Source organism: Bipolaris oryzae (genome assembly GCF_000523455.1).
Source record: "Bipolaris oryzae ATCC 44560 unplaced genomic scaffold scaffold_58, whole genome shotgun sequence".
Classification (NCBI taxonomy): Eukaryota; Fungi; Ascomycota; class Dothideomycetes; order Pleosporales; family Pleosporaceae; genus Bipolaris; species Bipolaris oryzae.
In genome coordinates, this window is record NW_006911334.1 from 65,163 (window position 1) to 82,798 (window position 17,636).

The 17,636-nt window shown below is 54.4% G+C and overlaps 7 protein-coding genes across 7 annotated transcripts; 4 read left to right on the forward strand and 3 right to left on the reverse strand.

Annotated features, from left to right (window-relative positions):
• Nucleotides 1-2,749: 2,749 nt before the first annotated feature.
• On the forward strand, nucleotides 2,750-3,223 carry COCMIDRAFT_36455 (uncharacterized protein; the record flags this gene model as incomplete). Its single annotated transcript, XM_007689431.1, has 2 exons — nucleotides 2,750-2,904; nucleotides 3,097-3,223. The coding sequence occupies 2 exons, from the start codon at nucleotides 2,750-2,752 to the stop codon at nucleotides 3,221-3,223; spliced, it is 282 nt and encodes a 93-aa protein (XP_007687621.1).
• Nucleotides 3,224-3,796: 573 nt separating this feature from the next.
• On the forward strand, nucleotides 3,797-7,161 carry COCMIDRAFT_94321 (uncharacterized protein; the record flags this gene model as incomplete). Its single annotated transcript, XM_007689448.1, has 3 exons — nucleotides 3,797-4,126; nucleotides 4,240-6,978; nucleotides 7,030-7,161. 3 exons carry the CDS (start codon nucleotides 3,797-3,799, stop codon nucleotides 7,159-7,161), a joined length of 3,201 nt encoding a protein of 1,066 aa, XP_007687638.1.
• Nucleotides 7,162-7,868: 707 nt separating this feature from the next.
• On the forward strand, nucleotides 7,869-10,030 carry COCMIDRAFT_4988 (uncharacterized protein; the record flags this gene model as incomplete). Its single annotated transcript, XM_007689415.1, has 2 exons — nucleotides 7,869-8,684; nucleotides 8,744-10,030. The coding sequence occupies 2 exons, from the start codon at nucleotides 7,869-7,871 to the stop codon at nucleotides 10,028-10,030; spliced, it is 2,103 nt and encodes a 700-aa protein (XP_007687605.1).
• Nucleotides 10,031-10,646: 616 nt separating this feature from the next.
• COCMIDRAFT_94394 (uncharacterized protein) lies at nucleotides 10,647-10,946 on the reverse strand (the record flags this gene model as incomplete). Its single annotated transcript, XM_007689449.1, has 1 exon — nucleotides 10,647-10,946. A coding segment is annotated over one exon (300 nt), but the record flags the coding sequence as incomplete, so codon positions are not given.
• A 247-nt stretch (nucleotides 10,947-11,193) lies between these two features.
• COCMIDRAFT_36458 (uncharacterized protein) lies at nucleotides 11,194-13,928 on the reverse strand (the record flags this gene model as incomplete). The annotated part of the gene is made up of 2 exons (XM_007689432.1): nucleotides 11,194-12,747; nucleotides 12,795-13,928. 2 exons carry the CDS (start codon nucleotides 13,926-13,928, stop codon nucleotides 11,194-11,196), a joined length of 2,688 nt encoding a protein of 895 aa, XP_007687622.1.
• A 495-nt stretch (nucleotides 13,929-14,423) lies between these two features.
• COCMIDRAFT_36459 (uncharacterized protein) lies at nucleotides 14,424-16,244 on the forward strand (the record flags this gene model as incomplete). The annotated part of the gene is made up of 3 exons (XM_007689433.1): nucleotides 14,424-14,477; nucleotides 14,628-15,260; nucleotides 15,324-16,244. 3 exons carry the CDS (start codon nucleotides 14,424-14,426, stop codon nucleotides 16,242-16,244), a joined length of 1,608 nt encoding a protein of 535 aa, XP_007687623.1.
• Nucleotides 16,245-16,251: 7 nt separating this feature from the next.
• Nucleotides 16,252-16,845, reverse strand: COCMIDRAFT_94368 (uncharacterized protein; the record flags this gene model as incomplete). The annotated part of the gene is made up of 1 exon (XM_007689450.1): nucleotides 16,252-16,845. The coding sequence occupies one exon, from the start codon at nucleotides 16,843-16,845 to the stop codon at nucleotides 16,252-16,254; it is 594 nt and encodes a 197-aa protein (XP_007687640.1).
• Nucleotides 16,846-17,636: the final 791 nt, after the last annotated feature.

Consider the following 17,636-nt stretch of genomic DNA (forward strand, 5'->3'; position numbering starts at 1 on the left):
GATGCGTGAGCCACCCGGGGTGCCGAAAGGAAAGTTGGTGGCTGCAGTTCTAGTGTAGGCGCGACTCAGTAAAGTGAGAGACAGAGTGGGAAGAACTGAATCGCGGTACGCGCGGACGGCGTCATGCCAAATCCTGAATAGGCGCTGGTTTAGGCCGAAACCATGTCTGTTGCTATCGCGGACCGGGGCCGACAGCACATGCGGGTAGGCGGTGTTTTGCTTTTGGGGGGGGAGAGGCGAGGGTGCGGTATGCGGTGGATTAATGGACTGTACAACAAGGCCGACCAAGGAACCAAAGGGTTCAGCAGCGGGCCCTTCCTGCGCCAGACGCTAACCCGGCGTAGGTTGGAATGCTATCTGCAGGAACGGCAGTAGTACGGTTCCATGAAGAAGCAGGGGACCAGGGAGGGAGAGGGGGAGGTGAGGAAGAGGAGAACAAGATGGATGTGGGATTGTGAAAGAGGGCGGGGGAGGGCGCAGCTTTACAGACAAAAGGAAATGCGAACGGGCAGGTATAGAGTGTCAAGATTAACGTCGAGGGCTTTGTGACTTGGATGCTGCGGGTTGCGACATGGCCGTGGCTCTGATACTAAGATCCGCGTGGGTAGTGGGCGCCAGGGGTGTCAGCCGGCAGAGCTGCGGATCACCCCCTGCACAAGCTTGCCAGGCCAGGTTGCACGGGTCTGACAGAAGCCACTGCTTCATCACAGACATGCATACCCCAATTGTATACACGATATTTAGCCTTTGGGGTTGCGCTGGTGCTGTAAGTAGGTGGGTAGGTGGGTAGGTAGGTAGGTAGATGCGCCATAGTTTGTGTAGCGAGTGGAGCCAGCGTCGACGGCTACGGCGACGGGCGTCATGTTTGCTGTTGGGCGCGAGGTCGAGAGTGGGCATTTGCGTTTGCACTTGGATTCGAGCTGAGGGTGCCAGGGCAAGCCAGGCCAGAGCAGGCCAGGTGGTGGTGGTTGAGGCCGGGCCAGAGCGCAGCGTACCGAACCTTTGCATTTGCGCCGTCACCAAGTACGAGGCTCCCGTGCGTTTCTGGCGCTGCGCTAATCCCAGCCCTGGAGAGGCATGGGCCAAGGCAAATTGAGGCTGTTGAGCGCCTTGACACCTTCCTCTGTCGTTGATGGCATGATGTATAAATACATTCCTTGCCAATCTCCACGCCCGCCGTACCTGAGTTGCGCCCTAGTTTCTTCTTTTCCCCACAGAGTTTGGCTCAATACCCCTAATTGAACAAGGGCCCGATCGGGTCGGAACAAGTGCTTGATGTCCATGTATACTTGGATGCATGCCCAAGGACATAGTTATTCAGATAGTCATGGTGCGCGAAGCCGCGTGGCTGACGAGCAGCTCTGCAGATTTGGAATGTTGGCACCACTATGACAGAGAGCGAGTGTTGAGGGACTGGGGCCCGCGGGGGATGCTCAGGGGGCGTATAGCATGCACCGTCCGATCAGCGCTCGTCTTTGGACCTGGTGATGATCCTGTGGGCTCTCTCACGATGATCATGAACCTCTTTGTCTTTGATCCAGGGCCCAGCCGTCCCGGATGCGCAATGGCTTTGGATCTGATGAAGCTCGTTCCGTCGAGGAGCCTGAGATGCCCTGGTTGTGGCGGGCCGTGTGTCAGTGGGCAGACGCAGACGCAGCTCCATTGAAATTTTTGGGGGGGATGGGCGTGGTTCCGCCGTGTGCGTGGGCACGTCGCCGGCTGGCCCACAATCGACCATTACGTGCTCTGCAGGTGCCCCGTGGACTTGAGCCTCACGCACCCATGTATGGATCTGTGTGTGAGTATGTAATATTCCATGTGTAGCATGTATACGTGCGGCCTAGCTGCCTCGGCGACACGGACACACCTGCAGACTTACTGACTACATACATACATACATGTATACTTCTTACTCAGCCTGTGCACGTGATGGGGACTGAAGGTCTTGGGCTGCATGCGATTACACACGTGTACTTAGGTGTAGTATACCTACACGTGTGTACTCTACAAGCGTCAAACACACACAGTCACATGCAGTCAACGCCGTTTCCCACTGTCGCACCTCTCTTAGCTAGGCTTCCTGGCGTCTGGGCGCCGTCGGACTTTTTTTTTCGCTTCTCCGCTGTCAATCACAGCGGCAGTACCGGCATCCGTTGGCTGCCTGACTGTTCTTTGTCAACCAGTTCAAACAGGTGGTGAAGACTACACATGCCGTGTGCAGCCGGGCTCTGTTGGGCGCTGGCAGAGACGGAACAAGAAAAGCCCGACTGGGCGGTGTTGCTGCCCTGTAGAGTACTTGGTACATACTTACATATCCATGTCAGCAGCGCAGAGGGATCGGGCATTGGTAATCAGAGGTGGCCAAAGGGTATGGCTGGCCGGGTATATGTAGGAAGTACCCAAGTAGACACGGAAGACGGTGAGATAAGGCCAGCATATCTAGGTAGTATGTACATACTTTAGATAGATGCTGCCTACCTACGGAGGTAGAGCATGACGTCTTGTTCCCGGCACAGCTTCCCCCACGGCCGTGCTGGATCAAGTGGCCCCCGGCAGGAATGCGAAGACGGCTCCAGACATCAGCTGTGCCATCTTCACGCAGCGAGCCATGATGCTGACAATGGCAATGATGATGATGATGATAATGATGAGATGATTACCAATGGCGGATTGGACACAAGTCATGAAACAGCACTCGGTGCCCAGCGTTGAACAAGCAGCGTCTTGAAGCAAAAGCTCAAGTGAGTAGATGCATCGGGGCATGATTGACTTGGGGTTGCCTGCTATTCTCGACTCGCCGCCGCTGCTCGACTCCTCCCGTGACACTCCACGTGCGGCGTGGCGGCCTCTTGTGGCCGTGCTTGCTTCACGCGTGTCTTATTCGGACAACACATCGAGACCGGCGTCTGGAGGGAATTTTTTTTCTTCTCTCTCTCTCTTGCCGCGGCTGCGCAGTTGGCCAAATGGCGTCAGGATGCACACGAGACAGAAGAGGTGTGCGCCTCGGAGACCATGGCTCGGGAACAGGCCAAACATGAGGGCACGCGCTGCGAACAAGGACAGCTGGGCCTGACTGGTGCATGCAACCATGTGCAGGCTGGACAGGCAGTGCAATCAAAGGCGCGGTGGTGCTGGTCTGGTGCATGGTGCCAATACTACATATGCATCTACTTACCGTGAGGTGATGCGGCACCAAATTGACATGGCGGGAAGTCAAGATTAGGATTAGGCCGAGCTAGACCAGCCCGCCCTGCAAGTGCTCATGCCTTTGCTCGCTCGTCTACTCTCCATAAACCCCACCACCGTGCCAGCCCACAACACCCAATCCCCTCCTCTGAGCCATACGAGACTCTTCTCTCGCTGTTCCCCTCTCGCTGCTACGTGGCCCGTTTCCGCTCTCGAGCTCCCGCCGCACACCTCGACTCTGCCGGCCATCCCATCTCGCCTCGGCCAGCGGCAACACGCCTGCCAACACCCACCACAAATCACCACACATCATCGCCCCGACCCAGTCCGCGTCCCGGTCACGGTTGGCGACATGCTCGATTACTGACCCCGCTGTTTCTCTCCCGCGTCTTGCTGCTCGTCCTCGATCCATCGCGTGCTTTGGTTCCCGCACGTCTATCACCACCGTCACCACCACCACCACCTCCTCCTCCTCCTTCTCCACTACCGCTACCAAGGCTGCCTATCAGCCACCCAAACCCTGCTCCTGCCCCACTGCGGATCCCCCCTCGCGCAGAACGACGACGACGCGCAGCAGCTCTATCGCTAAAGCCCGTCGCCGTCTTGCAACATGGCCTCTGCCTCGAATGACTCCGGCCCCAGTGCTGATGGCGTGTCCAAGACGGTGCACCACGAAACCCCAGATCCCTACACCACCATGGCACAGTTCTCGCTCGCCCCAGCGACAAAGACCACAGTAGTCACAACCACGTATACCACAACCACCACTTTCCCGCCCCTCTGTGTAAACGCCCCCGGAAGCCTGGCCGAGCGAGACCCGAAAGACTACCCACTGGCCCACGTCCAAGCACCGGAGTCGATACGCAAGTTCTACTTTGAATCTGGAGGCGAGCTGGCTTGCTTTGAGGAAGCAGACGCTGCATCGGAGCGGGTGCGAGAGGTACGCCTTCGACAATTCCAGGGACATGCATGTAGCCGACGCCTTTCGCGTTACAGCTGCGCACGTCACCATTTCCTTAGTCACCGTGTTCGTAACTGACCCTTTACTTGCAGCAGAGATCGCTCCAGGAAGCCCTCCGATCAAAGGGAAAAGTTCAGAAAGTCGAATCTTTCAATGGATCTCCAGTCTTCGCCACACCCAACCGCACGACGCGTCCCAAGATTCGAGCACACCAAGGACTACGCTCCGTGTCGGCTCGCCGAAAACGAGACAATGCAGACGAATCACCCCCACCTCCATCAATAACCAAGGCTGTCGAGTTGGTTGGTATGCATCGTCAAAGCAAAAAACCCAGGTTAGAGCGCGACAAGGGAACTGACCCTACACAAATGGCCCACAACAGTGCACCAGAAGATACCGAGGGTTCGTGTCCAGCTACGCCTGAAACAAATAAAGGGGAGATGGGCGCATCCCGTCTACCAAAAACCCGACCTAGCCCGTTCCCCAAGCCCAGCGCACGAGCGACATCGCAGCAACTCGGATTGGGCAGAACGCCGTCTAGGCGGCATCTCCGAGAGGCTTTTGTTGCATCTGCACAGCCCGAAGGCAGTCATTCCAACCAGCGCGAACACTCTCCAGAGCATTCGTTCCCTACAGGAGTGGTTGACGGTCCTGGCGTTGCTGCTACTCCCCCAATAGCCGAGTCTGACCTGGAACCGGTTGGACCTTTTACTGAACATGGTTCCTTCTCCGCCTCACGACTTGCCCCTCTCGACACGAATTCTGTACAGGATGCCAGCTTGCCGAGCCCCAGTCTATCGCCCATCACGGCTGCCGCAAACCTTGCCCAACAAAACAGCAATGGCTCGTCATTTTCGGCCATGGACATGGACTACGATGCGAGCGAACTCTCCGCGCTCGATCTTTCCCAGGGCGAGTTTAGCAATTCACGCCCAGGCGACTTTCCTCTTTTCCCCCACGATGACTCCAATACCCAACTACCGACTCCTTCCATCATGGATATACCAAACATGCTCAACTCATTTGATGCTCTGCCCGAACAGATGAAGTCGTACGTTCTTTATCAAATGCTCCGTCGATGCAAAAAACCGACTTTGCACTTTGTTGCAGATGTAGTGAACCCGGCTCTCAAACGTGACTTTATTGCCTCACTCCCTACTGAGCTGAGCCTAGAGATAATTGGTTATCTGGACGTCAAGAGCATGTGCAGCGCCGCACGGGTATCAAAGTACTGGCGAAAGCTAATTGACACTCATGAGTCTGCCTGGAAGGATCTGCTTGACAGAGACGGTTACAGGTTGCCGCACGGCGAGCTGGAACGAGCTGTGCAGGAAGGCTGGGGATGGCAATATCCCCACTCGGCTGATAGCTATGAGCGTGACCTAAGGGCCCAGTCGATCACTTCCCGGTCCGATAACGAAGGCTTTTCAGGCTTTCCGAGCTCAAGTTTGCCCGGTGGCCTGCAAGACCAAGAAGGTGCAGTGACCCGATCCTCATCAACGCGTCAAAAGAGGAAAGCTACTAGCAAACACGGCAGCGGCAGCGGCAAGAAGCAACGCAAGAATCGATCCTCGAATAAAACACAGACTGCATTGTATTTGCGTCCCGCCGATCTCCATGAAGGACCGCACGCTTTCGCCAAGCGTGCAGAAGCTGCCATCTCGGATCCCAATGTGGGCTTACCGAGTCTGCGCGCTATGCATCTCTTCAAATCCTTGTACCAAAGGCATCATCTTATACGCAAGAGCTGGATGGCCGAGGAAACTAAGCCAAAACACATTGCCTTCCGTGCGCATCAACGTCACGTTGTGACCTGCTTACAGTTTGATACGGACAAGATACTCACTGGCAGTGACGATACAAACATTAATGTTTACGACACTAAGACAGGAGCACTGCGTAACCGTCTCGAGGGGCATGAAGGTGGCGTATGGGCCCTTCAGTATGAAGGCAACACACTGGTGTCAGGCTCTACCGATCGCTCAGTGCGCGTATGGGACATCGACAAGGGAGAGTGCACACACGTATTCCAGGGTCACACATCGACCGTCCGATGCTTGGTGATCCTCAAGCCAACGCATATCGGCGAGACCATCGATGGTCAACCCATCATGATGCCAAAGGAGGAGCTCATCATCACTGGTTCACGCGATTCAACGCTTCGTGTATGGAAGCTTCCCAAGCCGGGTGATCGGAGCGTTATGCAAACTGGAGCATCTGCAAACGACCATGATAACCCTTACTTTATACGCGCTTTGACTGGGCACCATCATTCGGTGCGCGCCATTGCTGCCCATGGGGATACTCTGGTGAGCGGTAGCTACGATTGTACTGTTCGAGTGTGGAGAATTTCGACCGGAGAAGTCCTCCAGCGTCTTCAGGGTCATTCACAAAAGGTCTACAGCGTTGTTCTTGACCATGCTCGAAATCGCTGCATCAGCGGCTCCATGGATAACATGGTTAAGGTCTGGTCTTTGGAGACTGGTGCTTGCATATTCACGCTTGAGGGACATACCTCTCTGGTTGGTCTCCTCGACCTGAGCCATGGGCGCTTGGTGTCTGCGGCTGCTGACTCCACTCTTCGCATTTGGGATCCTGAGAATGGGCAGTGCAAGAGTCGACTTTGTGCTCACACCGGTGCCATTACCTGTTTCCAACACGACGGGCAAAAGGTCATATCTGGCTCTGACCGCACTCTAAAGATGTGGAATGTCAAGACGGGAGAGTTTGTTAAGGATTTGTTGACCGATCTGAGCGGCGTGTGGCAGGTCAAGTTTAACGAGCGGCGTTGTGTCGCTGCTGTTCAGCGCAATAGCATGACATATATCGAGGTAAGCAGACACAGTGGTTGGTTTCTTCTCTTCCGGCTAACGTTGCAACAGGTTCTTGATTTTGGCGCTTCACGCGACGGTGTTCCCGCTGAACAGCGAGGACGGCGCATTGTTGTTAATTCCAAGGGCCATGAGATTGAAGATGTCACTGATACCGAGCCTATGGATGCAGAGCAGGCCTAGGCTTAGACACGAAACACAGACACAAACAGCATATCATTTGGGGCTGGCGCGAATGTTTCCACTTGTACAAAAGCGATACCCAGAACCGCACTTTGGCGAACGAATTGATGACACGGCATCCGAGTTTTATTATTTCAGGTGGTAATGTGGCATGGACTAGTGTAGGCATAGCCTTGACCGGTTCTTTTGGCGCACAGCAAGGTGTGGGCAAACATGCTTGCACATGCACACATGCAGGAGTATGGGCGTTTTGTTTGTTACATATGCATAGCTAGGGCGTTTTCGACATTGATAGTTACGGTCCGCATTTGGCGGGGTCTTAGGGTTTACCAGCGACATGAGGATCACGACGGGGCCTGTGGCTTGTACGGGCACAGAACCATGTCAAATACATCAGTTTAATTATCAAGTCCTTGTGCCTTGTACTGCTCGTGAGGTATTCAGCTATCCCAAGGAACGAAGGGTGTTGGGGATAGCTGATACCGATGGTCGGCATGCTGCTTTTAGTCCAAGCGCGATGACGCGCTACTAGCCCGCTGCCGCCGCAACTGCAGCCATTTATATATACATACATCTGTACATACATATTTTCATACATGTAGCTCAGGTCGCAAACAATCCGGTCGCGTGTCAAGCCGCTGCAGAATCGTGCCAGCTACTCGCCGTGACAGCACATCCGAAATGCAGACTTCAGTCAAAAAACTGTGATGCCGACCTATTTCTTTCACCTTACCTTCGAGCTTTACCCCTCGCGCTCATCGCCGGACAAGACGTTTACCCCACCACCGCAGACTGACATTTTTCATTCGGAGCTCCCGGTGCATCAAAGGGCTTCCTGGGGTTCTTTTCCTTTGCCATCATCGCCTTCGTCGCGCACACACAGCGGTCCCTCCACCTCTCGTGAGCAACGGACTACTTCTCGCCGACTCAGCCAGCGCACCCGGCCATCTTTCTCGGATCACCACGACAGCCCCGTTCCCGTCATCAAACCCCCAAAGAGACCTGCGCACCGACGGACGCAGAGCTTTGCACACAGGGACTGGCGCTTCGATATCATCTCCATTCTCAGCATCGACATGAACCAGGCCGATGACACTGAGCTCGCCCCATCTCGCGCAAAGTCCCTTAAGCACCCTTCGCATGCGCCCAATACTGGCGGTTTAGCGACCAAGGGTAAATTCATACCCTCTGACCTGAAGGATACAGAAGTCGGCTGGGGGGTTGTGCATCTGTATCGGGATGGGCAGGAGACACCAGGCTTGTACGATGAAGTGGACCGAGGGGACAAGACCTTCAATGAGGAAGACTGCACAACGCTGTGTATACTGGCGGTTCCTTCATATATGACACCGTCGGACTTTTTGGGCTTCATGGGGGAGCAGACAAGGGAGCACGTCTCACATTTCAGACTGATTAGGACAAGCAGAGCCAACAAGTACATGGTGCTCATGAAATTTCGCGAGGCAAAGAGGGCGCGCGAGTGGAGGAAAGAGTGGGACGGCAAGCCTTTTAACAGCATGGAGGTGAGATGATGATAATAGCCGGGCAAATCTATATCATTGTAAGTGCTAACCATACCCAGCCGGAATACTGTCATGTCGTCTTTGTCAAGTCGATCAACTTCCAAAATGGCGATTCAAACCGTGACCCGACTTCGTACCCGGACCTGACGAACGATCCCTTCGCACCCGCTGCAACAAAGCAGCCCACAGCTCCTCTTCCGCCAGCGACTACTGTCTCCTCGCCAGTCGATGGCCCGTCAATAGCATCATCACTCACTGCAAAGCCACACGCTCCGCCTACACCGGCTCTAGTAGAGCTACCGACATGTCCTGTCTGTTTGGAGAGAATGGACGAAACGACGGGCCTACTCACGATACTCTGCCAGCACGTCTTTCATTGTGCCTGCCTTGAGAAATGGCGAGGCTCAGGCTGTCCCGTCTGTCGATATACACAAAACGACGCCTTTACCTCACACCACAGCGCTGATGGCGACAGTCCAGATAACGAATGTAGCGTCTGCGGATCTACACAAAACCTCTGGATCTGTCTCATCTGCGGTAACATAGGATGTGGCCGCTATGATTCGGCGCACGCATTCGCACATTACGAGGCTACAAGCCATACGTATGCCATGGACGTAGTGACGCAGCATGTCTGGGACTATGCAGGCGACGGATACGTTCATCGTCTCATACAAAACAAAGCCGATGGCAAACTTGTAGACATGCCCGCTTCAAACCAGTCATTCAGCGCGCCCGGTATGACAGGCTACTCTAACGACACAGTCCCGCGCGAGAAGCTAGACAACATGGGCATGGAGTACGCCTACCTCCTGACCTCGCAACTCGAATCGCAACGCGCATACTTTGAAGAGCAACTCGAGCGCGCCGTCGACAAAGCCGCCAAAGCCGCCAGCTCAGCCGACGAAGCAACTCGCAGCGTAGCCGCTCTCTCCCAAAAACTCGACCAACTTTCCACCGAGCACGCAAACGCAACTGCCACCATCGCCTCCCTAACCAAGGAATCCGCCCGCAACGCCCAAAAAGCTGCCCAAGCATCCGATTTCGCCCGCAAACTCACAAAGCAGTACAAGGAAGAGCAGATTGTCAATGAGTCCCTCATGGCACGCATCAAGCATCTGGAACTTAAAGCCCAAGAGGCAGAACAGCGCGTTGCTGAATTGGAGACACAAAAAGCGGACCTCGAGGAGCAGAATCGCGACTTGAGTTTTTTCATTAGTGGGCAGGAGAAGTTGAGGGAGATGGAGGCGAATGAGGTGTTGGGGCTGGAAGAGGGTGAGGTCGAGGGGGCGAGTGTGGAGGTGGGGAAAAATAAGGCGAGGAGAAAGGGCAAGAAGAAGGCGTGATTTATGTTTGGGGGGCTTCTGGATGCCCTTCTAGTCGCTTGCCTTTTTTTCCTTTTCTTTTCTTTTCTTTTTTTGGTTCCCTTCCTCGTTGGCACCATCTAATGTTTAGCGGCATGGGTTATGCAGGGTAGGCTATTTGTAACTCAGATTAGACTTCTGGGTTTCCCTGTTGGATTGTAGGGGGGGGGGTGTTTTTTTTTCATGTAAAGTAGGAGGGTTAGCGGTTGGAAACATTAAGGTATAGGGCGTAAATAACGGTGGTTGAATAGATGCCCCCTCATGATATCCTGTTTGGATTATCTCTTTGTCTTACTTTTACGCTCCTCATTGGGTACCCCGTGAAGTCTTGCAATGTCTGTTAGGTGGCTCTTTTCATTCTTACCGTGCCGATATTCAACACATGTCTAATTTGACAATCATCAGTTACGCCGTCCAAGGGGCATGGCTCACTGACAACCACAAACAAGCAAGCACGTCATGGCACTCCACTACAGTGTTTGTTCAATTGCTTTCAAATTCATCTCGTGTAGTGCAGACTTTATTTACCCTAACCCCTTTGCTCATCCTATTACGAATGAAAAGCAAGACACAAAAAGGTACATTGAGAAAATAAAAGTTAAAAAAAAAGGCCCAGGAGAAAGGGTAAATAAAATAAAAAACACCAGCCGTCTCGGGTCGTCAAGGTCGTGTTTTTCATTGCTAAACAAGTGATGGATAGAGAGAGACATTGAGATGTGAAGAGGTACACAGAGAGAGAGAAAGAAGGAAGTCGTAAATGGAGGCGTTTTGTTGCTCCAGGTCCAAAGTAAGCAAGAGGGGAAAGCCGCGGAGAACGAGGGAACAACGCCTTGAGAAGGAATGCAGATGTTGAGATGAGGCGAGTGAGTAGAAAGCTCCATGGCGCCGATGCAAAGTCCGCGGGAAAAGGGAAACCAACAAAGACTCCGTAATAAATGTGCGCCCATAATGTTTTGTTGCGCCTTGGCTGGACATGGTCTTGACGTTCGTGGGCTCAAGGGGGTCGTAACGGTTGCTGTACCACAAACCTGAAAAAGATATGCTGATCATTTTATCCAAGACCGGATATGGCCAGGAAGTGATTGCGCAATTTCAGCACAATCGAAATGCAGACGTTTTTCAACGTCAAATACTGATCAAACACATCAGATCCAGTCGTCGTCAACGACCTTCTTCGAGTGACCGATGGAAATTTCCCTGTCAAAACCTAGTCCAAGACCAAGGCCAATGTCCATTTTGGGGGGCGCCTGAAGCTGAGGTGGGGCCTCAACCTTCTTCTTGGGACTCTGTTTGAGAGGGCTAACACTGGTCTTGCTTTCGTCGGCACCCATGCGCACAGTCTTGACATCCCAGTCATCCTCAAGGGCAGCCCCAATCCATACTTTGACGCTGTCGTGGACTGCACCATAGTACTTGGGGTTGCAAGCACGGAGATGGCCCATGACCTTTTCGAATCCAGAAACCTTGAGCTCCTGACGGAATTGGTTGCGAGCAGAGCGGGTGGGTATGGAAGCAATGATGCCATTAAGGAGGTCAACGTGAGTCGCGAGGTAATTGGTAGCGTCCCATTCTACACCACCGACATAGGGCGCCGCTGGCACAATAGCCCGCTGGCCTGGGAAGTGAGTCTTGGCATAAGACTTGCCCTCTGTTGGCCTTGGTGGAACCGGAACTACGTTCAAATGATGAATGAATATCCAGAAGACTTCTTTGGTAACATTAGACAGCTCTTTGCACCAAACTTGGTATGGACGCGGCTGATGCATTTGAAGAATGAAGGGGACTGTCGACGTCTCCTTCTCCTTTACGGGATCCTTGAGGTACTTCATCAGTTCGGCAGCACGAGTTCCTAGTTCGGCCTCTGGAGCCATAGAGAGGTGTGCGAAAATGATCTCGATGATGAGCTCACGCGTAGTAAACTCACTCGGGCCTTTGTGCTCCTCATCAAAGAGCATGGCAAGCAGAGCTGGATAGAGCGTGGAGGAGATTTCTCTCAGTTGCTTCAAGGCCGTTGCAGTGGTGCAAAGTCCTTTGAGGCAGCGAAGGAGCTCGTGGAGCAGAGTGTCTTCGTGATCCTCGCGCCATTCAATCTCCATGATGCGATGGAGGAGGCCCACCAGCTCAGTCATACCACCATCCTGGATGAAATTGTCAACCCAGTCAACTGTCTCATTGCGAATGAGCAGGCGAAGTTTGTGCAGTTTGCCAACCTCGACGTTTTGGGGCTTTGGTGTCTTTTTCAAGTAAGCAATAAACTCGTCAGCTTTGACCGACTTGGCACCGTTCGACACGGAACGTTCTGAATGGTTAGACCTCAAGGACCGCATAGAGGGAGACTTTGGGATGGTTGCAGTCTTGGCAGACGTCTTGCGCTCACCCAAGTCGCCTTTCTGCTTCTTGGTCGGTGAATCATTTCTGTTGAAGGTAAATGTCCTGCTCCTCGGACGCTCGCGCTTGGTCGAGTAGCCAGACGGATCTGCTTGTGCGTCAGGATCAACGTCATCCACGGGAGATCCGTGCCGCGACTTGGACGTCTTTTGTGCTGCCGGCTTGGTAGTTTCGCCGGCGGAAGCGGTGCCAGACGAGCTGCGCGAAGTTTGAGGAGTGTCGAGCTTGTGCATGCGCACAAAATCGGCCTTGACCTCGAGCTTCAATGTCCTCATCTGCGCACGTTGGTGGGTAGGGATGTTTCGCGATTCCTGTGGGGGTGAGCACACGAGCAGGCCGAGGAAGCAACAAAACTTACAAGAACCTCTTCAAATTCGGCATCGACGACTTTGGGGTCGTGCTTGACAGTGGGGGTTGGGGGACCGTCGGCCTGCTTAGCCTTGCCGTTAAAGGCAGCGACGGCGGCCATGACCCTGTTTTGTTTCTTTGGTGAGGCTGGGGGCGGGGGCGGTGCCATGGGCTTAACACTGAAGTCCTTGCTGCCACTATCGGTGCTAGCTCTACCAAGCGCTGGTCTTATGGACTTGCTTTTGCTGGGAGAAGGGTCTCTGAAGCGGCCTTCATTGCCCTGTGTGTCGGACAGGGGCATGCGCTCGTTGCTCCTCTTGCGCGAAAAGGTATCAAGGAGTAGAGAGGTGGTGGACGAGCTGGCGGCAAACATGGACTTGGGCCGCTGTTTGGTGGCGGGGGGTCGCACCGCAGGCTGGCCGTACTCGAAGAAGCTGCGCTGCTGCTTGGAGGGCGAGTAGTCGGCAGGGGGGAATCGGCCAAGGCCTCCCTCGGTGCTGGTGCGGGGACGGCTGTCCAGAGGGGCATTGGAGGCTGTGGGCATGGCGGACTGGGAGCTGAACTCTGCCCAGATGGGAGTAGAAGGAAGCGGTGGGGCGTAGGCGGCGCGGGACGGCTCAGTATTTTCTTTGTCCCTCGATTCCTTGGTGGGGGAGCGGTCTCGGGATTTGGCCTTGCTAAACATGGCGGCCAGATTGGTCGACGACTTGGGGCGGGGGGATTTCTCTGGCTCGTCCTGTGACCGCCTCAAGTCGGACGACTTCTTTTCCTTGGGCTTGTCGTCGGCGCGCTTTGCCAGCGAGCGCAGCGACACGGAGCTGAGCGACTTTTTGTGCAGGCTCTTCTTGGTGCTTGTGGAGCGGGTGTCGTTGGACTTGCGGGGCGACGACTGGTTGGCGCTGTGAGGGTGGTCTGGCGGGAGAAGTGGTGGCTGGAGGCTGGGGGCGGGAAGGAAGGGCGGCGAAGCGGACACTGGTGTGTATGGAATGGCAGAGCCTTCTGTGGGCGAGCGCCTGTGGCCCCTGGATGATATAAGAGATCGCAGGACCGCGGAGCGATTACGACGATGGCCCGTTGTTGTTGGTGCTGGTGGTTGTGCGGCAGCAGCACCCGCGGCAGAAGTGGTGGTGGTAGCAGCAGCCATGTCCGGCGCGGACTTGAGGTCAGGCTCCAGGCAAGAAGAAGAAGAAGAAGGCAAGAAAAGGAGAGGAAGGGGAGGGGGGACTTGAAACGGGGTGAACAGGTCTAGGGCAGCAGAAGGGCAGACATGGCAGACAAATGGTGGTGGTGTTGATGGTGTTGGCGGGTGTGGATGTGGTTGTGGTTGCACTGGCTGCATGGGCCGGCTATGCCCTGCCGAGTTGGTGGATAAACATTGCGGGCAATCGTCCCAGCAACGCCGCGCTAAGGCGGAGAGCATGTCCTGCAAGCCCTGCAAGCCCGTGGAGCAAACGCCCATGCATGCCACCGTCATTCCGCTAACTCTTATCGACGTGCAAATTCATGCCTCGGCCACCTGCTTCGATTCCCATCGACAACAAATAACAATAAAAACAACAACAACACGCCTTATTTGTCCCTAGCACCTGCCCGATCCCGCCTGTGCTGCCTGGTTCCTGCCTGCATCGCCTGTCTATATATGTGTGTGCACATATTACTTATCCTTACTTATTCATCCTCCATTTATGTCCGAGTATGCTATCATCACTATCACTATGCAACAAGCACCTAACAAACCCCGTGCACCCCCACCAACACTCACCACCACCACCACCGCCACGCACTCACCATCTCCCCTCCCCACGATGCCTTCTCCTCTTCATCCTCCCCCGCCATGCCCTAGCCCCCCACACCCCTCGCCGCCCTCCTGCGCTTCTCCATCTCCCCAATCCTGACCAGACTGCCCAAGACATTCGTCCCCGAATCCCCACACCCGCTTGTAGACACACAAATGCCTGCTGCCGGCACGGCGCCACAATTGCACACGTCCCTTACACACACCGTCCCAATCGGACACCCCTCTGGCCCGAACACGCTTCTTTGGCACCTGACAAGGTTGACGTCGCCGCAGCTGTACCGGTTCTTGTCAAAGCATACTCCGTTGCCCTCAATTGTCGTCGCGCAAATGCATCTTGTCGACCCCCCGCTGCCCGACCCGCACAGTCGGTCAAAGTTGCACGTCGAGTCGCAGGGCCGAGATGCACATACGCCGTTGATGCATTGCCGTCCACTTGTGCACGCATTACCGCACCGCCCGCAGTTCAGTGCATCCAACGTCGTGTCCCGGCACACGCCCTCGCACCGCTCCACCCCAAGCCCCTCACACGGTTGCCCGCTGGGCGTTGCGCTGCTTGTCGATGCGCTTGTTGATGTGGCTGTCGTTGAAGACGTCGCCGACGTACTGGATACGGATGAGACAAGAGACGACGATGACACACTGCTGCTACTGCTGCTGCTCAAACTAACCGACGCAACCGTCGACGATCCTGAGCTACTACTAACCGAATCCGACAATGAACTACTGCTTGATGATTGAGAGGAAGTTGCGCTACCGCTGCTGATAGAAGCAGTTGCTGATGACGTAGTATTGTTCGATGAGCTTGTAGCCACAATCGACGATGACGACGAGCTACTCGGAGTCACTGAAGAGCTCTCAGAAGTAGCCGATGGACTGCTCGAAGTACTGATAAAACTGCTCAAAGTGCTGGATGCACTACTCGAGAGAACTGACGAGCTGATCGACGTTGCCGAGGGGCTGCTGGTCGGAACCACGCTTGTCCCATTGGAACTGCTGGACGAACTGCTGGACAGACTGCTGGGAGATGTTGATGAGCCAGTGCTGGACGCCACACTTGTGGCTGAAGACGATCCACTCAAGCTACTAGACGAGCTATCCGCCGATATAGATGCGCTGCTAGTAGCTGTCACGCTTGTGCCAGACGATGTGCCATTCAAACTGCTCGCTGAGCTACTCGCCAAGCTACTCACTGTAGTTGACGAGCCAACTTCGCTTCCAGTGCTAGATAGACTGCTCAGACTTGTAGACGATGAGCTTGATCCCGTTATCGTAGTACTCGAGCTACTAAAGTTACTTGTCGCGCTAGATGATGTGCTAACCAACGAGCTGCTGCTTTCACTCGAAGACGTGTCTGAACTAGACAAGGTACTGACTGTGCTGCTAACAGAGGCACTACTTAATCCAGTTGAGGATGTCGTTGAACTCGACAATGCGCTGCTGGTGCTGCTGCTAGATTGTGACAAGGACGACAAGGTCGAACTAGATAATGAACTGCTTGGGCTGCTAGAAGAAGCCACACTCGACACGGCGCTACTACTAGACAATGTTGAAGACGACGAAGCCGAAGTAGATGAGACAGGCGATACAGAGATACTCGGGCAAGACGCCCTGGTGGTCACAAAAGAAGTAATCGTAGTCGTGGCCGTATTCGTCACAACCTAGCAACAACTTAGCATTCCAAAACATATTTCCTTTCTGTCCAGTCTCCCTCCACATCTACGAGCTTACTTACTGTTCCAAGATACGACACCAAGGCGGTAGTAATGTTTGCACATGAGCAGGCAGACGAGTAGGCCCCAGAGTTACAGGCCTGCGTGGCATACGAAGGTCGCGGCCCAAATACGGTAGTGGTGGAGAAATCTGTAGGGAGAGCCTGGCGCACCACAAGTCGTTTACCCTGCGACACTGTCGACTGGGGCAGTGCCTCGCTTGGTGTCACGGGCACAGTGGGTGGGCATGGTGAAGTCGTCGTTGAGACGGTCTGACTGAGAACCGTAAGAGTAATACTGCAGTAAACATGATCAGTCCGAGTTCCCAAGTAGACATCTCCAAGAGGCGCATTCACATACATGGGGTGCCAAATCACGCTGGTAGTGAGAAAGTCCTCACAGTCCTCCACTGCCTGAACAACGCGTGAGAAGCTGCCATCGCCAAAGACGGCACTGTAACAAGCGTCCGACATGGAGCATTGTTGTCTGGGTTCCAGCACGGCTGCTAAAGCCGTCGAAAGAGCAAAGAGGGTAGCAAAGGTAGACAACTTCATCTTGGCTCTGAATGGCAATCGCGATTGTAGATAGCTCACAGTCAATGCTGCATGCCCAACCACCATTGTCGAGCAGTAGAGCAGAATTTATATGTTCGTGTCGTTGTACTGCAAGTCTGGTACCTGAACTACTGCTATTGGAGTCTTGCCCTCATCAGTCCAAACATCCCCATCTTGCTCCACTCCCTGGCGCTGGTCCGGTGCCAGTGACGCCTTCTTGCAAGTCTCATTCGAGATGTATTGCTCTCAAGCGACACATGCCGAACTCGAGCGTTGGTGTACTGCTCCAGTGTCGCCAGTGGCGGTCGGGCGCTGGTCATAAACAATGGCGCGGCAAGCCGACTAGCCTGTGGCCACAGCGCCACGTAGTATTCTTGCTTGGTTAGAGATTAGGCTGTCAACTGAGGCGTCGCCAGGCACTTGGCTCCTGCAGCTTATGCAGGTACTATGTGGATTGCCAGGCGTACACTCTACAGTAAGCAGAGACAGGTTGATGCCACTGCTGAATACGACAGCCATGGCACGCCACAGCCACAAATAGGGGAACTCACGTCTTAACGAATCCAGGAGTAAGATGATGTACATGAACTGTTGCACAAACGCTAGGCCCGTGTGATACTTAAAACCCAGGCCGTGTTGCTGACAACCGTTCGCTTCGAGTTGTGATACTAGACGTTTGCTGTAGGGTGCCGTCTCCACCTGCCTTTGTAAAAGATATATGGCAGCACTGAGCCTGGCAGAACATCCAGAACCATAGCACTGGGAAACCCACATACCAGCTGACACTCCAT